The sequence below is a fragment of the Humulus lupulus genome, chromosome 2 (assembly GCF_963169125.1).
Source record: "Humulus lupulus chromosome 2, drHumLupu1.1, whole genome shotgun sequence".
Lineage (NCBI taxonomy): Eukaryota > Viridiplantae > Streptophyta > Magnoliopsida > Rosales > Cannabaceae > Humulus > Humulus lupulus.
The window spans coordinates 218,479,206-218,507,083 of NC_084794.1; the positions used below are offsets into that span (position 1 = coordinate 218,479,206).

The 27,878-nt window shown below is 35.9% G+C and overlaps 1 protein-coding gene across 2 annotated transcripts; it reads left to right on the top strand.

The window, feature by feature from the left end:
• The first annotated feature begins 16,208 nt into the window (after window positions 1–16,208).
• On the top strand, window positions 16,209–27,470 carry LOC133818971 (mitochondrial import receptor subunit TOM40-1-like). 2 transcript variants are annotated; one of them, XM_062252107.1, is made up of 12 exons: window positions 16,209–16,301; window positions 16,466–16,642; window positions 17,064–17,145; window positions 17,268–17,367; window positions 17,462–17,557; window positions 17,639–17,689; window positions 24,573–24,638; window positions 25,064–25,165; window positions 25,461–25,529; window positions 25,611–25,694; window positions 26,855–26,950; window positions 27,118–27,470. In XM_062252107.1, exons 2-12 carry the CDS (start codon window positions 16,498–16,500, stop codon window positions 27,172–27,174), a joined length of 948 nt encoding a protein of 315 aa, XP_062108091.1. In that variant the 5' UTR covers window positions 16,209–16,301; window positions 16,466–16,497; the 3' UTR covers window positions 27,175–27,470. The 2 variants fall into 2 exon arrangements, with proteins under 2 accessions (XP_062108091.1, XP_062108090.1); XM_062252106.1 differs by lacking the exon at window positions 16,209–16,301 and having other exon boundaries at window positions 16,308–16,642.
• The last annotated feature ends 408 nt before the right edge of the window (window positions 27,471–27,878 follow it).

The window sequence follows — 27,878 nt, forward strand, 5'->3', positions numbered from 1 at the left end:
GCATGTGCATTATATAACTCTAGAGAAACTCTTAGTAATAAAGATAACAAAAATTGACTCAAAAGTAACATTTTGCAATAATGAATTGTCAAGTGGTGGAGTGTGAGGTGTTACCGGTCCTATCATTGAGGAGTACTTGGTTCAATCTCTTAGACACCAATGACTTTGATAAGGCTTTATATAATACTTTCACAAGGTAAAGTTAAAATCAAAAGACTTTATTTTATGCACCAAAATCGTTAAGCTAAGAAGAGAGGAATATATTTAACCAAGTGGGGGAATGTTGATATTGGTTAAATATAATGGTTAAGATGTTTACACATTGAGGGTGAAAAACACTTAACGATTTTCACTTAAGGAGAAGTAAAAACATAATATTGTGTAGAAGACATCTAAAAGTGACTTTTATGAGTCTAAAGTCATACATAGAGGTATTTCAACATTCCCAAAAAGTTTGGTAGCATTTTGAGCAATTTTAGGACTATTGGAGGGGTCCAAAGTCAAAGGAGGTGGCGATGCGTCGCCCTTTAAGTGGCGTAGCATCGCCAAATGCTAAGGGCTTCAAAAGCCCCAACAGGCAATGCATTGCCTGCTAGTAGGTGACATATCATCTGGCAGGTGATACATCGCTTGGGCGGTCTTTTAGGGTCGTACAGTAACATAAAATGCTCAAAATGATGTCTTTTAAATACTCTAATCCTATTGGTCAGACTAATGACTATGTCTACATTATAATATGGGTTATTAGAGTTGTAAAGTCTTGATCACACTTTCCAACTCTCTCTCTCTCTAGCTCTCAAAGACCAAAGTTTTCTCCAAGAAACTCATCAAGCTTTGCTTGACTTGCATGAGTTTTAAGGCTTGTTAAATCCCAAAACTCATTCTACTTAGTTGAAGCTTCAAGAAATAAGTATAGACTTGGAATAGAGATTTTGGACAACAATATTCTTATTGTGTATAAGCCTTAGAAGTTCCCCAAGTTTGAAGATTAAAGTTGCTCTAAATCAAAGGCTGTATCTATCTAACCCTAACTTTATTTTGTGTTACTCTATTGTGTTTTCATTGTTAGTATTGATGATTAAATGTTTTTAAGTTCATCGTATCATCATTTAATCACTTAGTTTCTTATATTCAAGATTGACATTCATATTATGAATATGTTTATTTGATTATCAAGGTTTGCATTCATACTTTGAATAAGGTTCTTGATTAGCATTTAGGGTTTCAAATATTAAACTATTTCCATTATTAATTGTTGATTTGCAAAGTGTAAAGCCATATATTCCCAACAATAACTCTTAAGTTCCCAACTAGATTTTTATTTCTATTGGGCGTACGATGATTGTTGTGACTAGGGTTTTGAAAGGCTTAAAAGGGGTTCGCACTCGAGGTCATCTCGTTTTGTCACCGGACTTGAGGTAAGAAAAGTTGACATATACACATAGAGCGGGCATTGGCCTTGTGTGGTTTGTGAATGGTTATGACCGTATAATTGAGCATTGGATTAGGGTTGTGTACCCTTATTGCTTATCTTAGTTTGTTATGCTTGTTTGTATTAAGCTTATTTGTAATTGATCGACATGGACTATATTCGGTTATGTTCATGTGGAATGTAGGTCGTGATGGCAGGGCCATTATGGGAGTGTAGTATGCACTCACTCGACATAGGTCATAATCATGGTGCTTAGAGATGCACATTATGTTGGTATTAAATAAAAAAAAATATCAAAATACGCAGCAGAATGTATAGGGAAGGATTTTCAAAAATCATTAATACCAACCAGGTTCATACATATATAGATATATTAAATAACACAAATAAGGAATAGAGATTACCTCTCGTAGCCTATCAAGTGTGCTTAAGTCTTTTAGTAAAAATCAAAGATCTTCCTATCCTTATGAAAGCTCACGCCTTAGCCTTCCAAGGCGTTCCTCTAACACACAAGGACGTGTGTGGGCTAGTAAGATTCACAAGTTGATTTAGGCTCTCTAGATGTACTCAGCACATGATATCTAGAGAGGTTTGAGAAGAGATAGGCTATAGAAACTTCTAGAATTTCAGGTTTAGAGAATTCTATCGTTTCATTTCTTTTGAGAGAATCTAATTGTGACAATCAAAATCCCGTGATCCGTATGGGGAAAGACTAGGTAAAAAGTTGTGCAATCCCACATCGCCTGGGAAAGGTCAAGTGTGATGATTCTAAGACTGTGTAGGTATGGGACTACACAGTTGAAGATGGCTTAAATGGATTGATGGGTACTACCTATGCCAACAAGATGCATCTTGTTTTTGGTAGCCCATCACTTGAGAACTCCAAAGTTAAGCGTGCTTGACCTAGAGTAGTCTCATGATGGGTGACCTCCTGGGAAGTTTTCCCATGAAGTGTGCGAGTGAGGACAAAGCACACTAGAAAGACTCGTGTTGGTTTGCAGGGCCAGTCGTCATTTTAGGAAGCAGCCATAGTGACATGGGGCGTTACAAATGGTATCAGAGCCTTGACCCACCTGGAAGTGTGGCTAACGGGGACGTTGGACCCCTAAGAGGGGGGTGATTGTGACAGTCATAATCTCGTGATCCGTAGGGGGAAAGACCGGGTAAAAAGTTATGCAATCCCACATCGCTTGGGGAAGGTCAAGTGTGATGATTCTAAGACTATGTAGGTATGTGTAATGCCCCAAAATCCCTAATGCAGTTTAATGGTTGGATTAGTAGGCCGGGAGGGCCATAATTGTTTTATTATGCCATTAAATTATTATATGCATGTGTTATGTGAATTATATTATAATATAATGTTAAATGCATGCATGTGGGTCCGCATTTCATCGCAGGGGTATTTTGGTAATTTGTCCAGTTGAGGGCGTAATTGTATGTTTGTATGCATGTTAGTGATCTATTATTGAGGCCACATTATAATGTGGATTTTTTCGAGTCATTCGGCATGAGACGATCGTTGAGTGCAGGTTAGCGGTTTAGTCATAACAAGATTAAGTTGAGTCTCAGGGTATTTTGGTGATTAGAGTATTGCCGAGAATAAAAGGGTAATGGGATATGAATTATTGGTATTTGAGAATTTTGAGAATAACGGGAATTGGAGGGTGTTAATTATGATTAACGAAATAGGCAGGAAATGACGATTTTACCCTTGGGAGTCTTTAGAAAACCTTAAATGACCTAGGGGCAAAAAGGTCTTTTCACCATATGATATATTTAAGCCATTGAAGGCTGTAAAAGGTTGGCAAAACAGATCATAAACACATTCCTCCCGTACCTCTTTTCTTCTCCTTTTTCTTTTGAATTTTTGAGTTGTTCTTAAGGATTCAAGCTAGGGAAGTGGATCTTGAGGGATTAGGATTGTATTCCACTATTGAAGAGGGTCCTAATCTAAGCTTGAGGTAAGTTTCTAGCCATTAAAACTCTAGCTTTGCTCTGTTTTTGCTATAGTTTTCAACTTGGTTTTCTTGATTGGTTTAGGGGAATTGATGGGAGTTTTTGGCTAGGGTTCTTGGGGTTGTGATGCCTAGGACATGTGGGGATGGTTGTTGGGTTCAGTTGGGACTTAAAATGAAGTTGGGAAGCTTTTGGTTCAGGTTAGAAATGGTGGAGTCAAAGGGAGAAGGTTCAGGGCATTTTTTGGTTAGGTGTAGCGCTACAGTGCCCACTAAGGGGCGCTACAGCACTACTCAGGGGTGTCTTTTTTGTCTTGAGCGTTGGGGCGTTACCCTATTCCATCAAATTCCAGTTTTGGCTGTTTTTAAGGGTTTTTGGCTCGGGGTTTCAATCCTTAAGACTCGGGATCGAATCTACTCACCGTTTGGGTACAATTCGGGGTCCCGAGAGTGAGGTTTAGGTGAAGACCCTATTATTATTGATTTTCATTCATGGAGGTTATAATTGGTTATGATTAGGTACCCGCTATGGAATCAAAAGGTCGATCGTTCTCAAGGGTCGTTCTTTTACTATTTTTCGCTCGAACAAGAGGTAAGAAAACCGCACCCTATATATATGACATGCATGGTTATTATTGAGGCATCGTGAGTGTTTAAATGTGGACATCGATTGCATATTTAATGCTTAGCAGATCTTGCTTACTTGTGAATGGCACTGACTTACTAGTCAGAATCGACAATGGTGTCAGATCCGTTTGTGAAGCTGTGACTTACTAGTCAAGTTCATCAATGTTACTGAGCACTGGTCGTGTGTTACTGACCTAAGAGTCAGGAGCAGCATAAGCATCATGAACGCAGAGCCGATGAAAGATTAGATCTAATCGACATCTGCATTGAATGACTCACTTTGAACATTAATGCCGGACTGACCCTAAGTTCGATGAAAACTAAATGCACTTGCCTAGTTCTATGACTAGTTACTCAGAGCTAGGGCCAGAAGGCCCAGGTGACCCTATCGTCACATGGCTAAGGGTACGGAACCCACAGTAATGACTCCATGGTCACTCCCTTGGTTTACATTGGTGACTCGCTCATCAGTCACATATCTTGTTAAAGCTAGTGATTCGATCACTCATTTGTAAGGGTGTGGAACCCACGTTAGTGACTTATACATCTGTCACTCATCATTTTAGGACTATAAGTCCTAGATGATTATCATGATCATTGTTTAATATTATATACATGCAGTATTGAGTTTTCTTATTGGGCTTTGGCTCATGGGTGCTATGTGGTGCAGGTAAAGGGAAAGAAAAGCTCACACAGCCTTGAGTGGAGAGCTTAGGCAGCGATGTGTACATATGCGGCCGCTTGACCACCACGGCCAAGGATTTTCTCAGAGGGACTAGGGGTTAACCCTATTTTTGTCGCTTAGGTCGGCGGGTTGTAAATTTACAATGTAATGACCATTTTGGGTTGTAAATAACTTGTAAACGCTTTTATGGGCCCATGAACAATTTTATGTTTTAAATAAAATATATCATTTCCTTTTGATTGGTTTTTCACCTTAACCTATTAATAACACTTAGATGCACGTTTATGACCATAGAACTCGATTAGCGAGTTAAGCACTGTTCAAAGTTCACTGTAACGGTCTTGGAGTAACCAGGGCATTACAACTTGGTATCAGAGCGTGCCAAGGTTTAGGATTCCTGTAGACTGGCTAGACATGTACACTCGTCACTGAAGTCAAGTTCGACTCATGGTTTGGTAATTATTTATGTAGTTATATATTTAACTACTTAAATATATTATAAATGCTTTACCTGTATACATGAGAAACCTTGATAAGGCTGTGCCTTGAATATTACATCATCAGTAAGAACGTGCTTATTAGTACTGATATTGCCAGACCATGCTTATTAGTATTGTTCATTGTGAACTATTATTTGATACATGTTAAATACTAAATTCTATGATCATATATCCATCTGTATACTTGTATAATTGTGGAATATGGTGGTTATCTGCTTGTTCTTGGACCGTGAGGCGGCAAGAGGTTTAGTTATTACTACTTGACTGGTCGCATTGACTGTTGCAGCACAGTATAAGCTGATAAGAATGATTCCAAGACAGACAAATTCCTCAGTTGGCCAGGGTGATTAAGGCTAAGAAAATAATCAAGGTCAAGAAAATGACCAGGGTCAGATTCCACAGCCAGCTCCTGAGAATTGGCAGCAATTATTTAATGAGCTGGAGGCTACAATATTGAGGCAGGGAGAAGAACTCCGTCTCCTGAGACAACAGCAGGTTCCTGCAGTAGCCAGTGTATCTGAGGCACCTCCTGTATCGGGCTAGCAGCGGATCAGTTGCCAGTGGTAACAAATGGGAGCCTTTTTATGAAAGGTTCAGAAAGCAACAACCTCCAGCTTTTGAAGACAGTGCAGATCCTGCCAAAGTTGAGCAGTGGATGAGCATGAATACTAGGGCTGAGCATAAAATCCGAAAAACCAAAAAAACCGTGTACACCGACCTACCGAACACCGAAAAAACCAAAACTGTTTAAACCGAAAACCGAAAAAACCGCCGATGGTGCAAACCGCCACTGTTCGGTCGGTTTGGAAATTTTGTGTGAACCGACCAATAAAACCGAAACCGACCGAACACAATAAAATAATAATATAATATTATATAATTATTAATTATTAAAAATTTTAATAAAAAAAAAAAAAACTTAGGGCACTTGTAAATGTAATTATGTTCTATATATTTATGTTTTAAAAACACACAAAAATGGATTCTAACAATCCAAAATTTTTAATTTTTTAACTAAAACTTTCAAAAAATAAATAAAAAATAAAAAAAATAATAATCAATTCGGTTTAGTCGGTTTAACCGACCAAACCGCGGTCCAAAAAGGTCGGTTTTTTTTTTAAACTGGTTTGGTTCGGTCAGTTTTTGGATTGCACCAATCCGAACCGAAAACCGAATTTTGGATTTTTTTTTTGTGAAAAAACCGCCCAAACCGACCGATGCTCACCCCTAATGAATACCACCATCCTGGACTTCATGAGGGTGACTGGTAATGAGAGGGTGGCTTATGCCACGTATATGTTTCAAGAGGATGCCCGAATTTGGTGGGAAGTTATATCCCAGACCAGAAACATTAATGCCTTGAGTTGGGAAGAGTTTCAGACTCTATTCAACGAGAAGTATTACAATGATGCCATCAGGGCAGCAAAAGCTGAAGAATTCATCAGGCCACTTCAGGGGAGTTTGTCAGTGACCGAGTATGCCCTGAAGTTTGATCGATTGGCAAAGTTTGCCATGGAGCTGGTACCCACTGATGGGACCAGGAGGGAGAGATTTCTCCAGGGGCTACAACCTAGATTAGCCCGAGATGTTCGCATCACCACTGTGGCTGGGGTTACTACCTATGCATGGGTGGTTGAGAAGGCACTCACAGCTGAGAGTGTAGAGAACAAGATCTGGCGAGATAATGCAGCCAGCAAGGAGTTTAGGAGAACAGGTTCTCCATTTTTGGGTTTTGGTAGGGGTGGAGGCCCTAGTGATCAGAAGAGGAAGGTTCCTGACACCTGTCCATTTTGGATTGTAAATTTACAATGTAATGACCATTTTGGATTGTAAATAACTTGTAAACGTTTTTATGGGCCCATGACCAGTTTTATGTTTTAAATAAAATATATCATTTCCTTTTGATTGGGTTTTCACCTTAACCTATTAATAACACTTAAATGCACGTTTATGACCAAAGAACTCGATTAGCGAGTTAAGCACTGTTCAAAGTTCACTGTAACAGACTTGGAGTAACCAAGGCGTTACAGTATGGGACTACACAGTTGAAGATAGCTTAAATGGGTTGATGGGTACTACCTATGCCAACAAGATGCATCTTGTTTTCTGTAGCCCATCACTTGAGAACTCCAAAGCTAAGCGTGCTTGACCTGGAATAGTCTCATGATGGGTGAGGGTAAAAAGTTGTGCAATCCCACATCACCTGGGGAAGGTCAAGTGTGATGATTCTAAGACTGTGTAGGTATGGGACTACACAGTTGAAGATGGCTTAAATGGATTGATGGGTACTAGCTATGCCAACAAGATGCATCTTCTTTTCGGTAGCCCATCACTTGAGAACTCCAAAGTTAAGCGTGCTTGACCTGGAGTAGTCTCATGATGGGTGACCTCCTGGGAAGTTTTCCCAGGAAGTGTGCGAGTGAGGATAGAGCATGCTGGAAAGACTTGTGTTGGTTTGCAGGGCCAGTCGTCGTTCCAAGAAGGTCACCCATCATGAGACTACTCCAGGTCAAGCACGCTTAACTTTGGAGTTCTTAAGTGATGGGCTACCGAAAAAAATGATGCATCTTCTTTTTGGCAGCCCATCACTTGAGAACTCCAAAGTTAAGCGTGCTTGACCTGGAGTAGTCTCATGATGGGTGACCTCCTGGGAAGTTTTCCCAGGAAGTGTGCGAGTGAGGATAGAGCATGCTGGAAAGACTTGTGTTGGTTTGCAGGGCCAGTCGTCGTTCCAAGAAGGTCACCCATCATGAGACTACTCCAGGTCAAGCACGCTTAACTTTGGAGTTCTTAAGTGATGGGCTACCGAAAAAAATGATGCATCTTCTTTTTGGCAGCCCATCACTTGAGAACTCCAAAGTTAAGCGTGCTTGACCTGGAGTAGTCTCATGATGGGTGACCTCCTGGGAAGTTTTCCCAGGAAGTGTGCGAGTGAGGATAGAGCATGCTGAAAAGACTTGTGTTGGTTTGCAGGGCCAGTCGTCGTTCCAAGAAGGTCACCCATCATGAGACTACTCCAGGTCAAGCACGCTTAACTTTGGAGTTCTTAAGTGATGGGCTACCGAAAAAAATGATGCATCTTCTTTTTGGCAGCCCATCACTTGAGAACTCCAAAGTTAAGCGTGCTTGACCTGGAGTAGTCTCATGATGGGTGACCTCCTGGGAAGTTTTCCCAAGAAGTGTGCGAGTGAGGACAGAACATGCTGGAAAGACCTGTATTGGTTTGCAGGACCAGTCGTCATTCCCGGAAGCAGCCATAGTGACGTGGGGCGTTACACTGATAACCTAGAAAAATTGACTTAGAAAAGATTCGCTTCTTTTCATGTTTATAAAGATAATTAAACTATTTTAATTAATCTTTATTTAATTAAAATGAAATTGATCAGTTACAACCTATTTTGAGTATTTAATTTAAATTATATTTAAAAAGAATAATTAAATAAATAAATTAATTTGAAATTCAAAATTCAAATCCCAAAGATACGATATACACACATGTGGCGCCACTCCTGACATAGTGAGTGGTGTGAGCCACATAGTGTGTATCCCTGATTTTCTCATTTGTTTGTTTAGTTAATTTTAAGACAATATATTTATCCAAAAATAAATATCAGTTAATTCAAAACTAACTTTATCTTAAAAAACTATCAGTTTTAAATAATTATCTTATAATAAGATAATAATTAAACTCTCCCAAATATTAATCCAAACACGTATGCTTATTAAATCGCACTAGTAACCATTCATTAAAGATTCCATACTTTAATATGTTACTGACTATTTTATTCATTGTATTGTTGGAAAAACTCATTACAGGATCTTTATTTATTTTCATGCAATTTATATATTATCAAAAAAACATGCAAATTCCTAGAACATGCTCCTATGAAATTGATATAAATACAGAGTAAAGTAAAAACTTACATTACGCAGCAGAACTAGAACAACTCCATCCTTCAATCTCTCTAACCCTTGATTCATTTCTGTAGCAGAGTATTATCAAGAGATTGAACAAGATCAGCAACACAGTCTTCCTCACCAAGCCTTTGATCAACCTAGAACTAGTGTGGGCTGGTTCTCAACACATGAGATAGAGATCTTGCAGAGAAGAAGAAGAGAGAGTGGCCAAGAAAGGTTAGACTGTCTAGTTTTTCACACTTACCCAAATCAACTGAGACTGACTTGCTTCTGAAAACCCTAGATATCATATTCCTTATATAGGCAACTTAATGGGATTTATTTAAATTTAAATTAATTAAAAATAATAAACAAAAATAAAAGCATTGGGCTGCCATAAATGGACTTGGGCCCAATCTCTTTGTTTTGAATTTAAATCCCAACTGGGCCTAAATTCAAAACCTTTTATTTATTTTATTTTTAATTAATTAATTAAATCCTTATTCAAATTAACTAATTATAATTTGAAACTTGATTTAATATTATTTATTTATATTGATACCAATTTATCAATATTAATAAATTTACCCAAAGATTCTCTTTTATTCTCTAAATCTCATATCTTTGTAAATTTTCCAAAATTGACCTAGTCAACTTTAAAAATCCTAATTGATAATTAAATCAATTAATTGAGACATTCTAGATGATTTACTCAAAGGTGATGCGGGGACCATGGATCCATGAAATCAAGCTCCAACAAGTTACCGTGAATTTATTTACGAATAATTTCACTACCTTATTAATTCCTCGTGACTCCACTATAGACTCGGAATTGAGTTCTTGAATTCATAGAACGTATTTTCAAAACCATAAATACGTTATCCATTGTTATAACCATTACAATCAGTCAATCCTCTATCGATGACTTACTAACGAGCTGGGTACAAATTACCGTTTTACCCCTCATTAGTATTTTATCCTTAACTCCCACTAAGTTCCTTATAAATAATATTTCCGTGAACTTAATCACAGAAATGAGATCTCAATCATTTAACCTTTTGAACAAAGCAATTAAGGAAATCATCTTTTCACTTCTCATACAGAAGTTATAGATTTCGTATCTATGAATAATACTCCCACTCAATTACACTAATAAATCTCCAAGATATAAGTATGGGTTAGACCGTAGGGTAAGCTGGTAACGAACAAGTCAAAAGATTTAAATAATATAATTAGCAGAATATTATCACTCAGAATTAAGATCGACTTAATATATGGTCAACGTTGTGACATTGATTAGATTTGATAACAACGATACTTATTTATCAATCAATAATCAATATCGGTCCTAGTCTGATGTAACTAAATACATCCGATCTTATCTACTTGGTCGATACCTTGGACAAGATATCACACCCTGAATGTGTAAGTAGATCATATCGTAGATTGCTTAATCAGTGAAAATCCAATGCACTGATCTAATCTTAGGACTCGTTCTTTTGAACATATAATTACAACTATAATCCACTGTGACCTAGTCACTATAATTGTAACTATCCATATGTTCGGGATTTTATAAATGTTTGTATTATTTCAATAATCATGTAATAAAACAAGCAAGCAACACAGTTGTCAAACTAAATGATTTCTACTACTTTTATTGATAATATGAAATCGTGCTACATGTCCGACATGGTTTTATAAGGGCATAAAACCCAACATGTATATGATCTTAATTCTCTCGTACTAATACAAGATCATATCCTCATAAATGAATATGGAATTTTCTGATATTTATACAAATTATTCAAATAATAATTATAACATTCAACTATAATAAAATTAGACTTTTATTTAAATCAATAAAATGTCTTTTTACATGCTTTTAGGGCATAAACCCTAACACCTTACGGGGCATCGGTCGTGCTAAATGTTATATACTTGAAATGAATGTGTTTATGATGTGTGAACCATGTGAGTTGATATATATGTTTATTGTGATTATTATTTACGCCATGTGGGACTATTCTTGTTGGGCCTTGGCTCATAGGTGTTCTATGGTGCAAGTAAGGATAAGGGAAAAGTAGATCAACCATGAGTTGGAGAGCTCGACGTTGAAGAGTACATATTCAACCTTCTCAACCTGCAGGGTTGAGACATCTGATGGACTTGAGTCAAAAATCTGAATTTTGTCGTTTAGGTCGACCTCTTTTGAGAACAATGATTGTAAATAAGTTTTGTTTAAACAATATTGGATCCCATGTAAACTTTTATAAACTTAATGAAGTTGTTTATACCTTTTTATCAATTTTGGCATTTTTACTTCCTATTTAGTTTTAAATCACACTTTTGAGTCCAAACCTATTGCTTAACAATTTAAGCACTATTTAAACACATGTGGTGGCGGCCCTGGAATAGTAGGGAGTCACACCTCCCGTCATGCCCCATTCAATAATGTTCGAATAGCTCTCGTCACGATCCAAGGACTCCCATACATGCATGGTCCAATCCTCAAGGCATCATGCCTTCACGCATGTTGGTAGGCCCTTAAGACTAGCTGCCAGACTGGTAGTACACACTTGACCTCCATCCTTCTCAAGCATAGTGCATCCTCCAATGCATGTATGCTATCAAGTCTCATGAATGACTACCCGTGCCATCTCGAGTCAAGGCTCGTGGACATGGCGCACTGTTAGGAGTGTGTCCTAAAAGCATGTAAAGACATTTGTTTTTTCTGTTAATAAATAAATACAATGGTTTATTATTATTGTCATATTTAGATTGTTAAATTATTGTTTGAATAATTTTGTAAATATCAGAAAAATTCCATATTCATTATTGAGGATGTGATCTTGTATTAGTACGAGAGAATTAAGGTCACATGAATGAATAAAAATAGTCAACAACAACAAATTAAAGTTATGGAATTCTTTAATTGGAGTTGTAAGTACGGTTTACTGAGTATCATAATGATACAAATAATCTAGATTCAGATTATTGATGTGGTAAGACATCTCGGTAAAGGTGCTTTATATAATATGATTATATATGACATGGACCGATATGAATTAGAGTCTTTATCCAAAAACCATTTAATAATAAAGACTTGTAATTTATATCATAACTGATGATCATTTATAGATCAACCTAAATCATGAGCGTTCATGAACTCCTGTTCATGTTTATTAAATCTTTTGATTCATTTGTTAAGGTCTCTTCAAAGAATGAGGCTAATGACTTTTGTTTTGGAGATTTAATATCATGGATGGCTGGGAACATGTATCAACAATACATAATCTAATCTTTCCTAACGGATCGTATATTAGTTCCCTTAAGGGTTAATTTTGGAACTGAATGATTTTGAGCTCAAATCTATAATTAGATTATAGATTAATTATTCACTAGTGAATTAATGGTACTTAAGGAATAAGAAGTAAATTAGAAAGGTAAAATGGTAATTCTTCCATTCTAATTTATGAACTAATTAATTAGAGGGTTGAACTATTGTAAGATGGTTATATCAATGGACAACTTAAGAAAAGATTTCTGTAAAAGTATATCTATAACATAAAGAGTGCAATTCTGAATTTATAGTGGAGTAATATCAGAATTAATAAATTAACTATTATAATTAAAGAGTTTAATTATTTAGTTTCAATTTATTGGAGCTTAATGTTATAGGTCCATGGTCCCCGAAATGGCTCAAACAATCACTGTCAAAGGCAAATGCAAAAATGGGCAAAAAGGACTTATGTGATAAGTAAAATATTTTTCTATGTATCAAACATAATTATTGTTTAATTATGTGTAATTAATTAATTATTTGATTTAAGAAAAATATAATTAATTTTGAATTAATTTATTTTTGAGATTTTTGGTATTTAAATAATAATAAAAATTGGGAAAAATCACATGCCTGCACAGGCATGTGGTACACGTGTGGCACAGTGCACAGGCACTGTGCTACACGCATAAGAGATGGACTTAGTCTCTTGATTCCACAATTTTAGTTATTTAAATATTAAATAAATAATGAGATATTTTAATATGATTAAAATATTATTATTTAAAAAAAATCTGATAACTGATCAGTTATTTTGAATTTGTTTAAAATAACAAATATTTTAATATATTGGATATTATTAAATATTGGATATCAGTTTTCACAGAACGTAACTTTTCAGGGATAGAAAAATATCTAGGATTCTCTCAGAGAAAAGAGAACAGTGACAAAAACAAAGGTCATTGTTCTTCACAAAACCTAGGTCCAAACTTTATCAGATCTCATGTGTTGAGAACATCTGATAAATAGTTATTGCCTATTATTTGTATAGCGAGCCCACACTCGTTCTTTGTGTGCCTGAGAACATTTTGGAAGATCTTGGTGTGAGATCTCGAGGATTCAGCCATACGAAAGGATAGCAGCAAGGAAGGACCTGAGGTAATTTTTCTATTCTTGTCCTTGATTCAATATATATATGAGTGTGAAGAATTAGATCTAGAAATCTTATGGGATTAATCTGACAATTTGATTGTTGTTCTACTGCGCATAATCTCTGATTTGATCAATAAAAACCAACACGCACCACAACATCTCTCGGAGGTTAGAGCCACGTTCCATGCAAGCGGCATGCCAGCAAGCCAAGGGAACAATGCCCATAAACCTCTGGCAGCACACTTCAACGCTCTACCATGGCGGCCCGACAATGTCCATGAGTACTTCTACTCATGGAGACATATGAGTCCCCTCGTGGGCCCAGCCTAATAGTTCTTCTAACTAGTAGTAGCTCACTTAGGCAGGGGGTGGTGGAGAGCTGACACTAGGTGCTCCCTCTTCAAAGAACCTTCTGGCTTTTAGCCTTCTACCAGGAACATATATGCTTTTTCATTGGGAGACATATTTGGCTCTCATCTCATCAATTCTCTGAATCTCCCAAATCCGATTGCACCATAGTGTCCATTGACCCTCCGATATGGGAATTACCAAGTCTCGTCCATTTTTAGGTAATATTGAAGATATTTACAAAAATACCACTACCGTACAAACTAGGCAATAACATCCCACCAACTTGAACCCTCACATACACATCTGGCCGAGCACCAACCTAGCTTGTAACATGCCTTCAAGGTCGACATGTTACACTAAGTATCAAAGGAATAAGTCTTTTATGGAGACTGAGTAAAAAATGTATGACTCTTAGTTCACGAAGGCAATCATCTAAACCAAACCCATTGTTTTGTCATATGCTTGTTGAGTTCTAGGAAATTGTCAAAGCATTATCTTAGCCAAGAACCCATGGGTTCCTTTCTTACTTGGTTTTAGACCATCCTCTTATGTAATGTTGATGGAATGAAAGTTTGTGATCTTTTCATTAATGCAATTACTCAGGATTATGCAAACTAAGACTCTTCTTTGATGAGGAAGAGGTTGGAGCCATATTGAAAATTGATATTTCATCCTTGTCCACTGCTAATTGATGGGTTTGGACCTTTTTGTTTTGTTTTGTAAAATTAGCTTATTGGAATCATACTCAACATCATGTACCCACCATCTCCATTAATGTTCAGAAGATGTGGAAGCACTTTTGAAAGGCCAATATATGAGTGACACAAAATACTTTGGTAGTGCATCTTCTTGCAAGTCTTGCCTAGTCGAACTAGACTCAATCAATTCTTCCTTAACCATAACAAATTCTGCCTATTATGTAGTTTTAGCAAAGAGTCTTATGACTATTTATTCCTCCATTGTGATTTTGCTCAATGCATTTGGCTAGCCTCCCCTTGAGCTGCAGTCCGAATCAACCTTTCTTCTATGTAGATTAAATCTCGACCATTTTGTCTATTAATTCACGTGACATTGATCCTGATAAAGTCCTTCTCAATGCCTCAATTGCTATGGATGCTGTTTGGAAGGCGCGCAACAAAGCTCTGCACAAAAGTTCCATTCCTAATCCTCAAGCTTGCCTCCTCCTAAGATTGGATCGAGATCAATTTTAAATATTTCCATTGGAAACTATTCTACCCTATGGTGGGATGGGATAGTTGTGGGACCATTCTTTTTGCCTTATTCAAGCCTCTCACTTATGTTCTTTCCAATTTTTGGATAAGGCAAATGAGCTCTTTTGTCTGTTTGTGAAGCGAAGCAAATAGGCTAGTCCAATTGCATTATTGAAGGAGAAAATCTTAATGTCATAGATTGCCTTAACAAGCACAAGCATCATTAGCAAAACCTTTTTATGTTGTAATTTTGTCCATGTTAATCGTTCATGTAATACTTTGGCGCATAATGTAGCCAAGTGGGCTTGTATTTGTAACTTTTTGGGAGACATGTCGGTTGATACAATCCCACCAGGGATGCAGGGTGTGGTTGGCATAACTTTTAAAAAATACTTTTATGTTTATTAAGCTTTAAAAGCTCTTTTGAGAGCTTGATTAGATATTTTAGTCAAATTGACTTTTAACTTTAATAAGCTATTTCTAGAGAAGATACAAAATGTAACTTCTTATAAAAGTATTTTTTTTAATAGAGATTTTTTCTTAAATACACATTTTTTTTTACTTTTTTACGATTGTTTTTTTCTTAAAAAATACGCACTCAAGTTTTCAAAAATATAATTTTCAAAGTTTCATAATTACAAAAATACAGTTTTTAGGAAATACAAGTTGAAAACAACTCATTAGACTAACTAAACATCAACAAAAAAAAAAACCATAAAAACAACGTGAAAATACAAAACAACATGAAAATACAAAAAAAAAAAAACCTAAAAACAACGTTAAAATAATACAAAAAAAGACAAAAGACAAAATTGTAAAATATAAAAATTTATTTAAAACTGTAAAATTGAAAAAGAAAAAAAATAACTATAATTTTTTTAGCAAAATTTAATATTTTATGTAATTTTTCTTTTTTAATAAGCCAAAGCTAACAACACAAATTTGGCCAAAGAAGCCCATAATCTCCCTTTCAATGAAGTATCATTTTCTAAAAAAAAAAAGAAAAAAGTAGAAATAGAATATGATGTAAATTCTTTGTGAATATTTTGTAAAAGAAAATTCTTTGTGCATATATTGGGCTGGACTTTGAATCTTGGACTGTAGTAAGGAGGAGTGGGCCTCACGGCAAAGAATCCCCAATAAGAGACCAACTGAGCTCGACACCAGTTTTCCTTCCACAACCCAAAACTGTCTCTAGGGTTTTAGAGGTTAGCTCTCTGTCTTTGATTGTTTTGGGGTTTAGAGAGAGAGATAACCTAACATTCTTTCTCTTTCCCTTTCTCTCTCTCTCTCTCCATTTTCATATTCACAGAACAACTGTGAGTTTTGTTTTTTCTCCTTTTCAATTTTTATTATTGTTGTTATTCAATAGAAGAAGCAACTCAGTGAGCAATTACCAAAACAATGGCGGCTCTTGCTCCCCCAACTACCGCTACTGCAATTCTTCCCGAGCCTGCCGTTCCCGAGAAGACCAAAGCAGATGAGAAGGCCGATTACTTCAATCTTCCATGCCCCATTCCCTATGAAGAGATCCATCGTGAAGCTCTCAGTAAGTTTTTTTTTGGTAAAAATAAAACGAACGATTTCAGTGTTTTCTACTTTGATTTAATTTGCACTATTCTGGGTATCTGTTGTTTTTCCGAGTATTGGATATTTTAAGCGCTTGTTATCATATGGTCAAAAGATTTAGGTTACAAGCATTAGAAATATGTGATCTTTTTTTCCCTTCTTCCGGAGAGCTTGTATTGTAGGTGGAACTAGGAGAATATATAATCAAAGGGAATTACTAGTTTTCTAATGTTACCAATTGTTATTGTTCTTTCCTATGGTGGAACTAGGAGAACATAGAATTAGAGGGAATTACTAATTCTCTTATGTTGTCAATTGTTTTTTTTTCATCTGATAGTGGCAGACAACTAAAGAGAGTGGTGAGTATGTGGTACTAATTTTGTGCGTTTGGGTGTCAATAGTGTCTTTAAAGCCAGAACTTTTTGAGGGGATGCGCTTTGATTTTACTAAAGGGCTCAATCAGAAGTTCTCACTCAGTCACAGGTCGTACCAGGCTCTCCTCTGCACCTATATATATATATATATATATTTTTTTTTTAAAAAAAAGAAATCTATTTTAAAGTGTTAATACCATTATTAACTGTATTTTGTCAACCCAAAACTAGTGTGTTCATGGGGCCCACTGAGGTTCCTTCCCAGTCGGCGGAAACTATCAAAATCCCTACTGCTCACTATGAGTTTGGAGCCAATTTTATAGACCCAAAGGTGAGTTACCCTTTTACTTAAATATCTTCTTAGATTTTGTTATTTTCATAAAAGAGTTCATCCTAAATTTTTAATTTGGATTGGTGTAATGCAGTTGATGCTTTTTGGAAGAATACTAACTGATGGGAGGTTAAATGCAAGAGTGAAGTGTGATTTGACCGAAAATCTCATTTTGAAGGCTAATGCACAGGTACTATTATAAAGAATAAAGCATTTCTGCGAGTAACATTTTTCATGCCTTGGCTAATTGGCCTTTTTTCTTTTTACTCAGCTCACAAATGAACCACATATGTCACACGGCATGCTCAATTTTGATTACAAGGTTAGATGCTGGTATTTTGGAACTATCTTTGTACTTCTAGTTTTTCTTTTACGAGAGGGTTGCCCTTTTCTGTTTTCAATTTCATTACAAAGAGGTTATTGTCTACTTATAAAAGAAATTGGGCTGATGATTGCTCAAATGCACATGCTCTATATCTTTAACCGTAGTAAAAACAAGGACAATCAGGTTAAGCAACATAACTTTACAAATTGATGGCATCGTTGATTCTAAATATACCTATAGTTTAATTTTCATGAATGATTGTGAAGAACTTTCTAGTATTACCAAATAATTGTTTATTGCATTTATTATGGTATTTGGAAATATTAGGAATTGCATAGGGGAAATCTTGGTTCAGCTTCATTTAATTGCATCATTTTACTTGTATAATTAGCTTAAATTACAGTAATAATTCTGGGAAAACAAACTATTGCATCAACCTTTTAATACAAACTAATGTGGTTGGTGAGTTGTCATTTTTCTCATGGGTAATTATCTATCGAAAATAGCATCTTACCGATTGCATCTAGCATTAGTTGTATTGAACATTTGTATAATTGTTGGTATACCTAGCATCATCCAAAATTAGGATAGAAATAAAAGAGTTTGTGTTGCTTTATTCTCTCCCCCGTATACTTTGAGAGTGGTGGTGCCATTTTAATCTCTTTGAACTTCTAATTTTATGCAATTATCAACCCCATGAGTATTTTATAGGTCTCCTAGAATTCTATTATGTTGGAATCATTTGTGTAAATTTGAATCATTTGAGGGACTCCTTTCTTGATCTTAGCAGGGATTGGGAAAGTTTTCTGTCATAATAGTTCTTAGCTGGTGTTTAATGATTTGCTGTTTTATTTAAATTCGAAAGTAGCTGTGTCTGTGGCTATTTCGAAGATCGATTCTGATCTTCTGTCTTTGTATTCATTATTATATTTGTTGTGATTTCTTACAACACAGACTCAGTTTTGCTATAGCAATATCACAGCAATTCAAACAATCAATATGATTAAACGAGAAATGAAATCAATTATAAAACAGAGAAAAAATTAAAGAGACAAGACAAAGAAATTTATCCTGGTTCGGATCTCAATGTGAGTCCTAATCCAGCTCTCCCTCAAGGAGTTTCTCCACTATCAAAAGATTGATTACAAACACCAATTCAAGCTATGTAATGTTACAACTGAACACCACTAATCTGACTTTCTTCTTGCTTGTCAATCCACCATGAATGCCATGGTTAAGTAGCACCTTTCTTCTTGAATCTTGGTCAGCTTCTCTCTCTATCTTTCTATCAATCTCTAGTCTCAGATATTTCTCTATCTCACATACAGTTTATAATGACTTAATAGCACAGCTTATATAGCTTTACAAAACTTAGCCAACCGACTTATGACTTCAACTAACAACTAACATATAACAACCTTTTTAACTAACTATTAAAACATAGTAACAGTAGTTCTATTTCAGATTTTCATATGGATTACACTTTACAAATTCCACCTTAATCCATGAAAATTAGAAGTATCTTCGTCCTTGAGGGAGTGAACCTGATTGCTCAAACAGGTCCAAGGTTGAGCAAGTCCAAACAGTGATTGAACTTGCTCACAGGCAGCACTTTGGTTCCTGCATCAGCAGGGTTCTCTTCAGTAGGCACCTTTTCCAAATTGATTTCACCAGCTTCTATCTTGTCTCTAATCCAAAACATCCTTATGTCAATGTGTTTGGATCTTTCATGGTAGACAGGATTTTTACTCAAATGAATTGCTGACTGACTATCTGAGAAAACACAAACACTTCCTTTCAGCATGCATATTTCTTGTAAGATTCCCTTGATCCATGTTGCTTCTTTGAAAGCTTCAGTAATAGCCATGAATTCTGCTTCAGTAGTGGATAAAGCAACAACATGTTGCTGCTGGGATTTCCAGTTTATGCAACATGAATTTAACATAAAACAGTAACTGGTCATTGACTTTCTGGTGTCTCTGTTGGAGGCATAGTCAGCATCTACATATCCTTCTAAGTTTAGATCATTTCCTCCCTTTTCGAATTTCAAACCATAATCTGAAGTTGTCTTCAGATATCTCAATAGCCATTTTAAACCTGTCCAGTGGTCTTCACCAGGGTTTGACATAAACCTGCTCAGAATGCTTACTGAATATGCAATGTCTGGCCTGGTGCTTATCATAGCATACATAACACTGCCAATTGCTTTGGCATAAGGGATTTCTTCCATTTTCTTCTTTGACTGATCATCCTTTGGTGATTGTTCTGTAGACAGAATAAAATGGCCAGCTAAGGGAATCTGAGTTTCCTTTCCACCTTGCATGTTGAATTTCTTTATTACCTTTTCAATGTATGATCTCTGAGTTAGCATCAGGCTTCTTTCTTTTCTGTTTCTTAAAATTTTGATGCCAAGTATTTTCCTTGCTGCCCCCATGTCTTTTATTTCAAATTCACTGTTCAGAACATGCTTGAGCTTGTTTATCTGATTTTGATCCTTTCCCATGATTAACAAATCATCGACATAGATTAGTAAGAAAGTAGCAGCTTGTGACTTCAAATTTGTGAAGTATAGACAAGTGTCAAAGTTGGATCTGACATAACCAAACTTAGTGATTACTGAATCGATTTTCTTATACCATTGCCTTGGGGACTGTTTAAGTCCATATAGAGATCTCTTCAATAGGCATACCAGCTCTCCTTCCTTTGATTTCACCTTGAATCCATCAGGCTGATCCATGTAGACTGTTTCTTCAAGTTTACCATTCAAAAATGCTGTTTTCACATCCATTTGCTGTATGTCCCAATCCAATTGAACAGCTATTGCAATCATCATTCTGATGGTCTTCATTTTAACAACTGGTGAGAATATTTCTTGGTAGTCCACCCCTTCAACTTGGTTGAATCCCTTTGCAACTAGTCTGGCCTTGTAAATTTTTGGTTCAGCTTCTGTTATACCATCTTTAACTCTGAAAAGCCATCTGCATCCAATAATCTTTTGCCTTTCTGGTTTCAAGACTAATGACCATGTTTCATTCTTCTTTAATGAGGCAATTTCTTCATTCATAGCTGATTTCCACTTCACTGAGTGCCTGCATTTTAAAGCTTCCTGATAGTTGTTTGGCACAGCTTCTTTTGATTCCTTTGCTATAGCAAAAGCATAAGCAATAATGTCAGCTTCACCATATCTGGCAGGAGGTCTTATTTCCCTTCTTGTTCTGTCTCTTGCTAACTGGTAGCCTTCTAAGTCCTCAGATTGACCTTCTTCTTCAATTTCTTGATCTACATCAGTGTGATCATTTGAATCTAAATTTGCATGCTGCAGTGGTTCCACCTCAATCTGAACTCCACTTTGAGAATTTGTACCTGAAACATCAGACAAGATACCTTTCTCATTTCTTTTAAAAGGGAAATCATTTTCATTAAACACAACATCTCTACTGACTATTACTTTGTAATTTTCAGTTGATAACAGTCTATATCCCTTGACACCAATTTGGTATCCTAGTAAGACACACTTAACAGATCTTTTGTCTAATTTATCTCCTACAACATGAGCATATGCAGCACAACCAAATGTCCTTAGATGCATTAATGAAGGAGGTTTATTATTCCATAATTCTTCTGGTGTTTTAAGATCAATTACTCTACTTGGGCTTCTGTTTATTAGATAACAGGAAGTATACAAAGCTTCACCCCAATATCTTTTTGGCAAACCAGAATTTAGTAAAATGCATCTAACCTTGTTAAGCAGTGTTCGATTCATTCTTTCTGCAACTCCATTCTGTTGTGGATTCTTTGCAACAGTTCTATGTCTCCTGATACCTGTTTCTATACACAGCTTATCGAATTCTTCATTAACAAACTCAAGCCCATTATCAGTTCTTAAAGTTTTAACTTTTCTGTCAGTTTGGTTTTCAACAAATATTTTCCAGTTTCTAAACTTTTCAAGGCATTCATTTTTGTGTCTCAATAAGAAAACCCATACCTTTCTGCTATAGTCATCTATAACAGATAAAAAATATTGATTTCCACCTGGAGTTTTGACCCTGCTAGCTCCCCAAAGGTCAGCATGTAGGTATTCCAGAATTTGCTTAGCTCTATAGTTGCTCCTGGAAAATTTAATCTTGTGTTGCTTGCCCTGCACACAGATCTCACAGAAAGGTAAGTTAGCATGTGTATAGTTTAGAAGCAAACCTTGTTTTGATAGCTCTACCAGTCCTTGCTCACTTATGTGGCCTAATCTTGCATGCCACATTTTCGAGTCTGTTTTGCATTTAGTAACAGCTGCAGCTTGTGCTGGAGTTATGGTTTTTCCATCTAGAAAATATAACCCATTTCTTTTGATGCCCCTCATTACCAGTAGTGATCCCTTAGTGATTCTCATTGTGCCTTTTCCTGTTCTGTATTCTAAGCCTTCATCATCTAATGTACCAAGTGATATTAAGTTTCTTTTCAACTCTGGAATGTGTCTAACATTGCTAAGAGTTTTAATGGTGCCATCATAGCTTCTGATGGATATCGAACCAATACCAATGACCTGACATTTATGGTCATTTCCCATCATGACCTTTCCACCATTAATCTTGGTATAATCACTAAACCAGTCTTTGTTTGGACTCATGTGGTAAGTACAACCACTATCCAGAATCCATTCCTCATTGTCTTTGTAATCTGAACTGGTACAAGCCTCTCCAAGATCTGAAGATTCTTTCTGATCTTTTATGGCTACAAAGACATCACCATCTGAGCTGTAGTTGTCATCAACTGCAGCATTAGAATCACTTCCTTTTTCTTCCTCATCTTTATTCTGCTTTCTTTTGTCTCTAAGTTCCCAGCAGTATCGAATTAGGTGACCTGTTTTGCCACAGTGATGGCATTTTCGAGTTTCTCTTGGTCTAGACTTTGATCTGCTATTCCCTCTTGTTCTTGAATTGTATCTTGGTTTAGAGTTGTCTCTGAATCTTGAATTTCCTCTTCTTGTTTGTCTTCCTCGAATTGTTAGTGCCTCCTCAGTTCTGGCTTCTTGTCTTGCTGCCTTTTGCCAATTCAATTCTGCATCCCTTGATCTCAGTGTGCTCATGATATCTTCGAGGGTGAGGGTGTCTCTGCTGTACATTATCACAGTTCTCATTTCTTTGAACTGATCTGGTAGAGCATTCAGTATGATCACAGCTTGGTCTTCTTCTTTGATTGTTTCTCCCATGTTGGTTAGAGATAAAACAATCTTGTTGAGGTCATCCAAATTCTGCTCTAATGAGATGGTGGCATTCATCTTGAAGCCATAGAATTTTCCTTTTAAGAATATTTTGGTGGCTGTCGACTTAGCCATGTACAATTGCTGCAACTTGTTCCATATCCCCAAAGCTGTTTTCTCTCCAATGACTTGCCTCAATACATTATCTGCAAGATTCATTATTATGGCTGATCTTGCTTGCTTCATGATTGTTTCTGTTTCACTTTTCTTTGTTGCATCAAGTTCCTTTTCTGTCTTTTCAATCTTTTCCTCTAATGCACAATCTAACTTTTGGTAGATTAGGATTGCCATCATCTTTTCTCTCCAAAGACTGAAATCCCCCGATCCATCAAACCTCTCTAAATCGAATCTGGTTGATGATGAGGCCATTGATCAACTCTTTCTTGATTCTTGGTTGTGTTGCAACTTGAGTCTCGGATTCTTCAAACCTGGCTCTGGTACCACTGTTGTGATTTCTTACAACACAGACTCAGTTTTGCTATAGCAATATCACAGCAATTCAAACAATCAATATGATTAAACGAGAAATGAAATCAATTATAAAACAGAGAAAAAATTAAAGAGACAAGACAAAGAAATTTATCCTGGTTCGGATCTCAATGTGAGTCCTAATCCAGCTCTCCCTCAAGGAGTTTCTCCACTATCAAAAGATTGATTACAAACACCAATTCAAGCTATGTAATGTTACAACTGAACACCACTAATCTGACTTTCTTCTTGCTTGTCAATCCACCATGAATGCCATGGTTAAGTAGCACCTTTCTTCTTGAATCTTGGTCAGCTTCTCTCTCTATCTTTCTATCAATCTCTAGTCTCAGATATTTCTCTATCTCACATACAGTTTATAATGACTTAATAGCACAGCTTATATAGCTTTACAAAACTTAGCCAACCGACTTATGACCTCAACTAACAACTAACATATAACAACCTTTTTAACTAACTATTAAAACATAGTAACAGTAGTTCTATTTCAGATTTTCATATGGATTACACTTCACAATATTAATACAAAGAAGTTTCTTTTTTAAAAAAAAAATGTATTATAGGGGGAGAGAATAATCTTTTTTAGGTGTTCACTAGTATTCTGTTTCTTCAGATTTCGAAAAATGCCTGGCTGACCACAAGTACTTTTGGTTAGGGAATTGGGAAGTTGGAATTTGACGAGTCAATCCGCTTCATGCACCTTTTGATAGTGTCTCCTTTTTATTAATTGGATAACGGATTGTTATGTCACAAAGACCAATACAATTGTTTCTCCACCAAATGTTCGTTTCATTTGAATCTATTACTATTTTTTTCCCTTGTTTATCTAGAATAAAATATTCTTAAGGTTGGTTGCTGCAGTTGAAAGTTATAGGGTTTATCAGTAGTACTTAGAGTGCATGGAATTACTGTCTAACAAAATTCAAATTCAAACTGTGGAGTCAAATGTTTGAGTGAGTGTTATAGTAGTCATTCTTGAGGTTTTTCTTTGGTTCTTTGAGTTTTAAAAAATACTAGTTAAAATTTAGTTTTGGAGCATTTCAGTGTGTTTCTCTCTTAATTCAAGTTCTTTTGTCTATTTTATTGTTTGGATGTGAATTATGGTTCTCTTCTTGATTTTGATTCCATTTTCTCGTGCAGGGTAGTGACTTCAGGACACAGTTTCAGCTAGGGAATGGGGCATTATTTGGGGCAAGTTACATTCAGGTACATTGTCTTTAAACCTATACCTAAGTTAACTTTAAACCTGTCTGTTCCCAACAACCTGAAATTTTCTAAAATCAGTTTCTTCTGCCTGGAGTGTTATTTCACAAGATTTTTTGAAACCACCGCCTGTTTTCTCATACCCTGACATTTCCAATGGTAATTGGGCCAACAACACCTGTACTTGATCTTTCCCAGGCCTTTAAACCATAAGTTAAGATTACACACCACTGAAGAATACACAGTTTTTGACTATAATCTGTCCTATTTAAGGCAGGAGTGGACCAATTTTCAGTTGAATAGTTCTAGTTTATTATTTGCACCAAAATCATTATTTTCAGGTTTCTTGACATTGGTCTTATTAAAGGCCTCTCTCCTCTATTAGCCCTTCGTTTTCTCCCTAACAGAACATTCCTGTTGTTTTTCAGAGTGTGACCCCACATTTTTCTCTCGGTGGTGAAGTATTTTGGGCTGGTCAGCATCGGAAGTCTGGTATTGGTTATGCTGCTAGATACAACACAGACAAGATGGTTGGTCTCTTGAATTTTTATATGATCATCCTTTTTATACTTGCTCATTTCTTTTTTAAAATTTCTCCTGAAGAAAAATTGTTTCTTATTAGTATTGAAATGAACTTCCTTGTAATTTTATATATTTTTTGTTCTCCAGAGTTTACACCTCCTAAATGTTCCTGGAGAATATGTTTTTCAATTCTGTTTTCAAATACATGTTCTGCTTTTTTCTTGACTATGATATGTTGCAGTAATTAAGTTACTAAATAAGTTTAAAGTTGAACTAGTCAGGAGTCTAACATCTACTCTGCAGGTTGCCACAGGGCAGGTTGCTAGCACAGGAATGGTTGCTCTGAGCTATGTTCAGAAGGTATCTGAGAAGGTGAGTAAACTTATCGGATTTTGAAAATTTTGCTATTGTTTATGTTGTGTGGCTGCTTATACTATTTTATCCCATGTATAGGTTTCTCTAGCATCAGACTTCATGTACAACTACATGTCACGGGATGTCACAGCAAGTTTTGGTTACGATTATATTCTTCGACAGGTGCTTTCATTTTTGTGAATACTTTCATTTTGTGAACGCGCTTTTCAATTTTTTTGTGTGCGTTTTGTTGCAGCAAAGGTTCAAGTAATGATTTTTGTTTTGCGCAAATTGTAGCCTGTTGCTGTTAGATGATGTAACCATCTATTTAGGTCACACCTCACAGGACATGAAATATTTTCTAATCAGATGTGGCATAACTATTATTGATGATGTAGTTACACTGATCTAGTGTTTTGTTTGATATGGAATAAAGTTTTCTGCTCCAAGTCATTGCTTGCATTGTACTCAATTCATTTACCAATCTAATGAAATCCTCCCTCTAACCCTCGGGTATATTAAATTAAGCAGCTGAAATCGTATTCATTAGAATGCATTTTCTTGGTTTGTATGCTGGTTTTTTGTTGTATACTGGCCTCCTATCTATGATGCTAAGGTTATGCAGCTCTTCCTATTTCCCTTTGCCTATCTATATTGTTGTAGGTCATTTACAAGTTGGAGTAGACTTCTCCCTTTCCACAATTGTTTGCTGGAGAATTTTATCCTTTTTACAAGGCAATGGTTACATTTCAAGTGATTGGTTGGGTAGGTGAGTGTGTGAGTGGACCTGGTTCAAGGTCCTGTAAGCAAACTAGTAACTAATGCCTCATCAATACATTACTGACTTGGAGCCTAATTAATGAGACATTGGCCAGTTCAGTTTATATTGTCTTCTGTTTATTTAGGAATTAAGAGTAATGATTGTGATACACAAAGTTTACACTCAAAACTTACACCCAATAATGTGGCTTAATGTTTCACTGATATTTTTTAAAAATGGCATCATAGATGGTTAGAATGATATGCCATGTTGTTAATTGAGTTTTGAATGTAAATTTTGTGTTCCTAGTGTAAGGTTTGAGTTTAAATTGTGTTTTTGACATTATGATTTATTCAAAGTTAAACCAAGTTGCTACAAGCCAACTGTTTGGTTTATTTCATGGTATTTTGGATATTACTTTCGTTCTTGTTCTGGTTATCATTGTAGAAAAATGGAGTCAGTGGTGTACAATTTGTTTTATTTATTTAATGTTGCTGAATATTTTGCTTTACTGTTGACTGTTGTAGCATCAGAACTAGATCTTTGAAGCTATCAGTATTTGATTGATCTATCATTATTACAGTGTCGCCTTAGAGGAAAGATAGATTCAAATGGCTGCGCAGCTGCTTTTCTGGAAGAGCGATTAAATATGGGTCTTAATTTTATTCTTTCTGCCGAGGTGAGGATAATCGAATATTTTCTGTGTACCTTCAAATTGGCAAACATTATTTTCAAGGTCTCCTAAGACTTGTAGATTTTAATAACATTTCTATATCAACCAGGGCTGGCAATTAGTGGTTAGATAATTCCATTAACAAAGTTTTGTGGGTTTATTATGCTTTGCAGCTAGATCACAAAAAGAAAGACTACAAATTTGGGTTTGGATTGACTGTTGGAGAATAGATTGGCTGGACCTAAAGGTGTTCTTTTTTCTATATTTTTTACCTGCCTTTTGCTGTCGCCGGCAACTTCCGCAAGTTCTTCTGCCTGATTTTTCTTGTGTTGAGTAGATTCAAAGTTTGTACTTGTGTAATTTTGGCAACATTGTTTCTGGGCAGCATTTGCTGCAGCCTCTCTGCTAGCAGCAGTAATTCATGGATTTTGCGTATACAGTTACAGAAGTTTATTTTAGAATAATGCAAATTGGATTGTTTAGCGGCAATATGTAGTCTACTTATTAATAGAAGAGATTTTTATTCCGTTTTGTGGCCTTCCAACTTTCAACATACTTATCTCAACCCAAAAATAAGAAAGGTTGTGTTTTTGTAGTTGAAACAAATTTATGGTTATTTATTTTTATTATTGCCTTTAAATTATCACCTTAATTTCGTCGTCCTTTTTGTATTAAATTGATAGCATTTAGAAAGCCATATTGTCGCATAAATCATTTTGATGGTGTGAGAAAATTTAACCCTTTAGTTTGAAATTCAGATTTTAGGGAGGAAAAAAATTATTCTGAAGGATTTCATTTTATTGTGTTTGGATCCAAATAAGAAATGAGATACATTTTTATAAAAAGTAAGTTCAAGTTAGTGAAATTTTATAAAATTTATGAGGGATATTTGCATATAAAGTATTAAAATTTTCATTTATTTTACATTTAAATA

Coding starts and splice junctions, on each gene's coding strand:
- LOC133818971 (XM_062252107.1), top strand. CDS start 16,498: ATGGCGGCTCTTGCTCCCCCAACTACCGCTACTGCAATTCTTCCCGAG. Junction 17,368..17,461: donor CCAATTTTATAGACCCAAAG/GTGAGTTACCCT, acceptor GGTGTAATGCAG/TTGATGCTTTTTGGAAGAAT. Junction 26,951..27,117: donor ATTTTATTCTTTCTGCCGAG/GTGAGGATAATC, acceptor TATGCTTTGCAG/CTAGATCACAAAAAGAAAGA.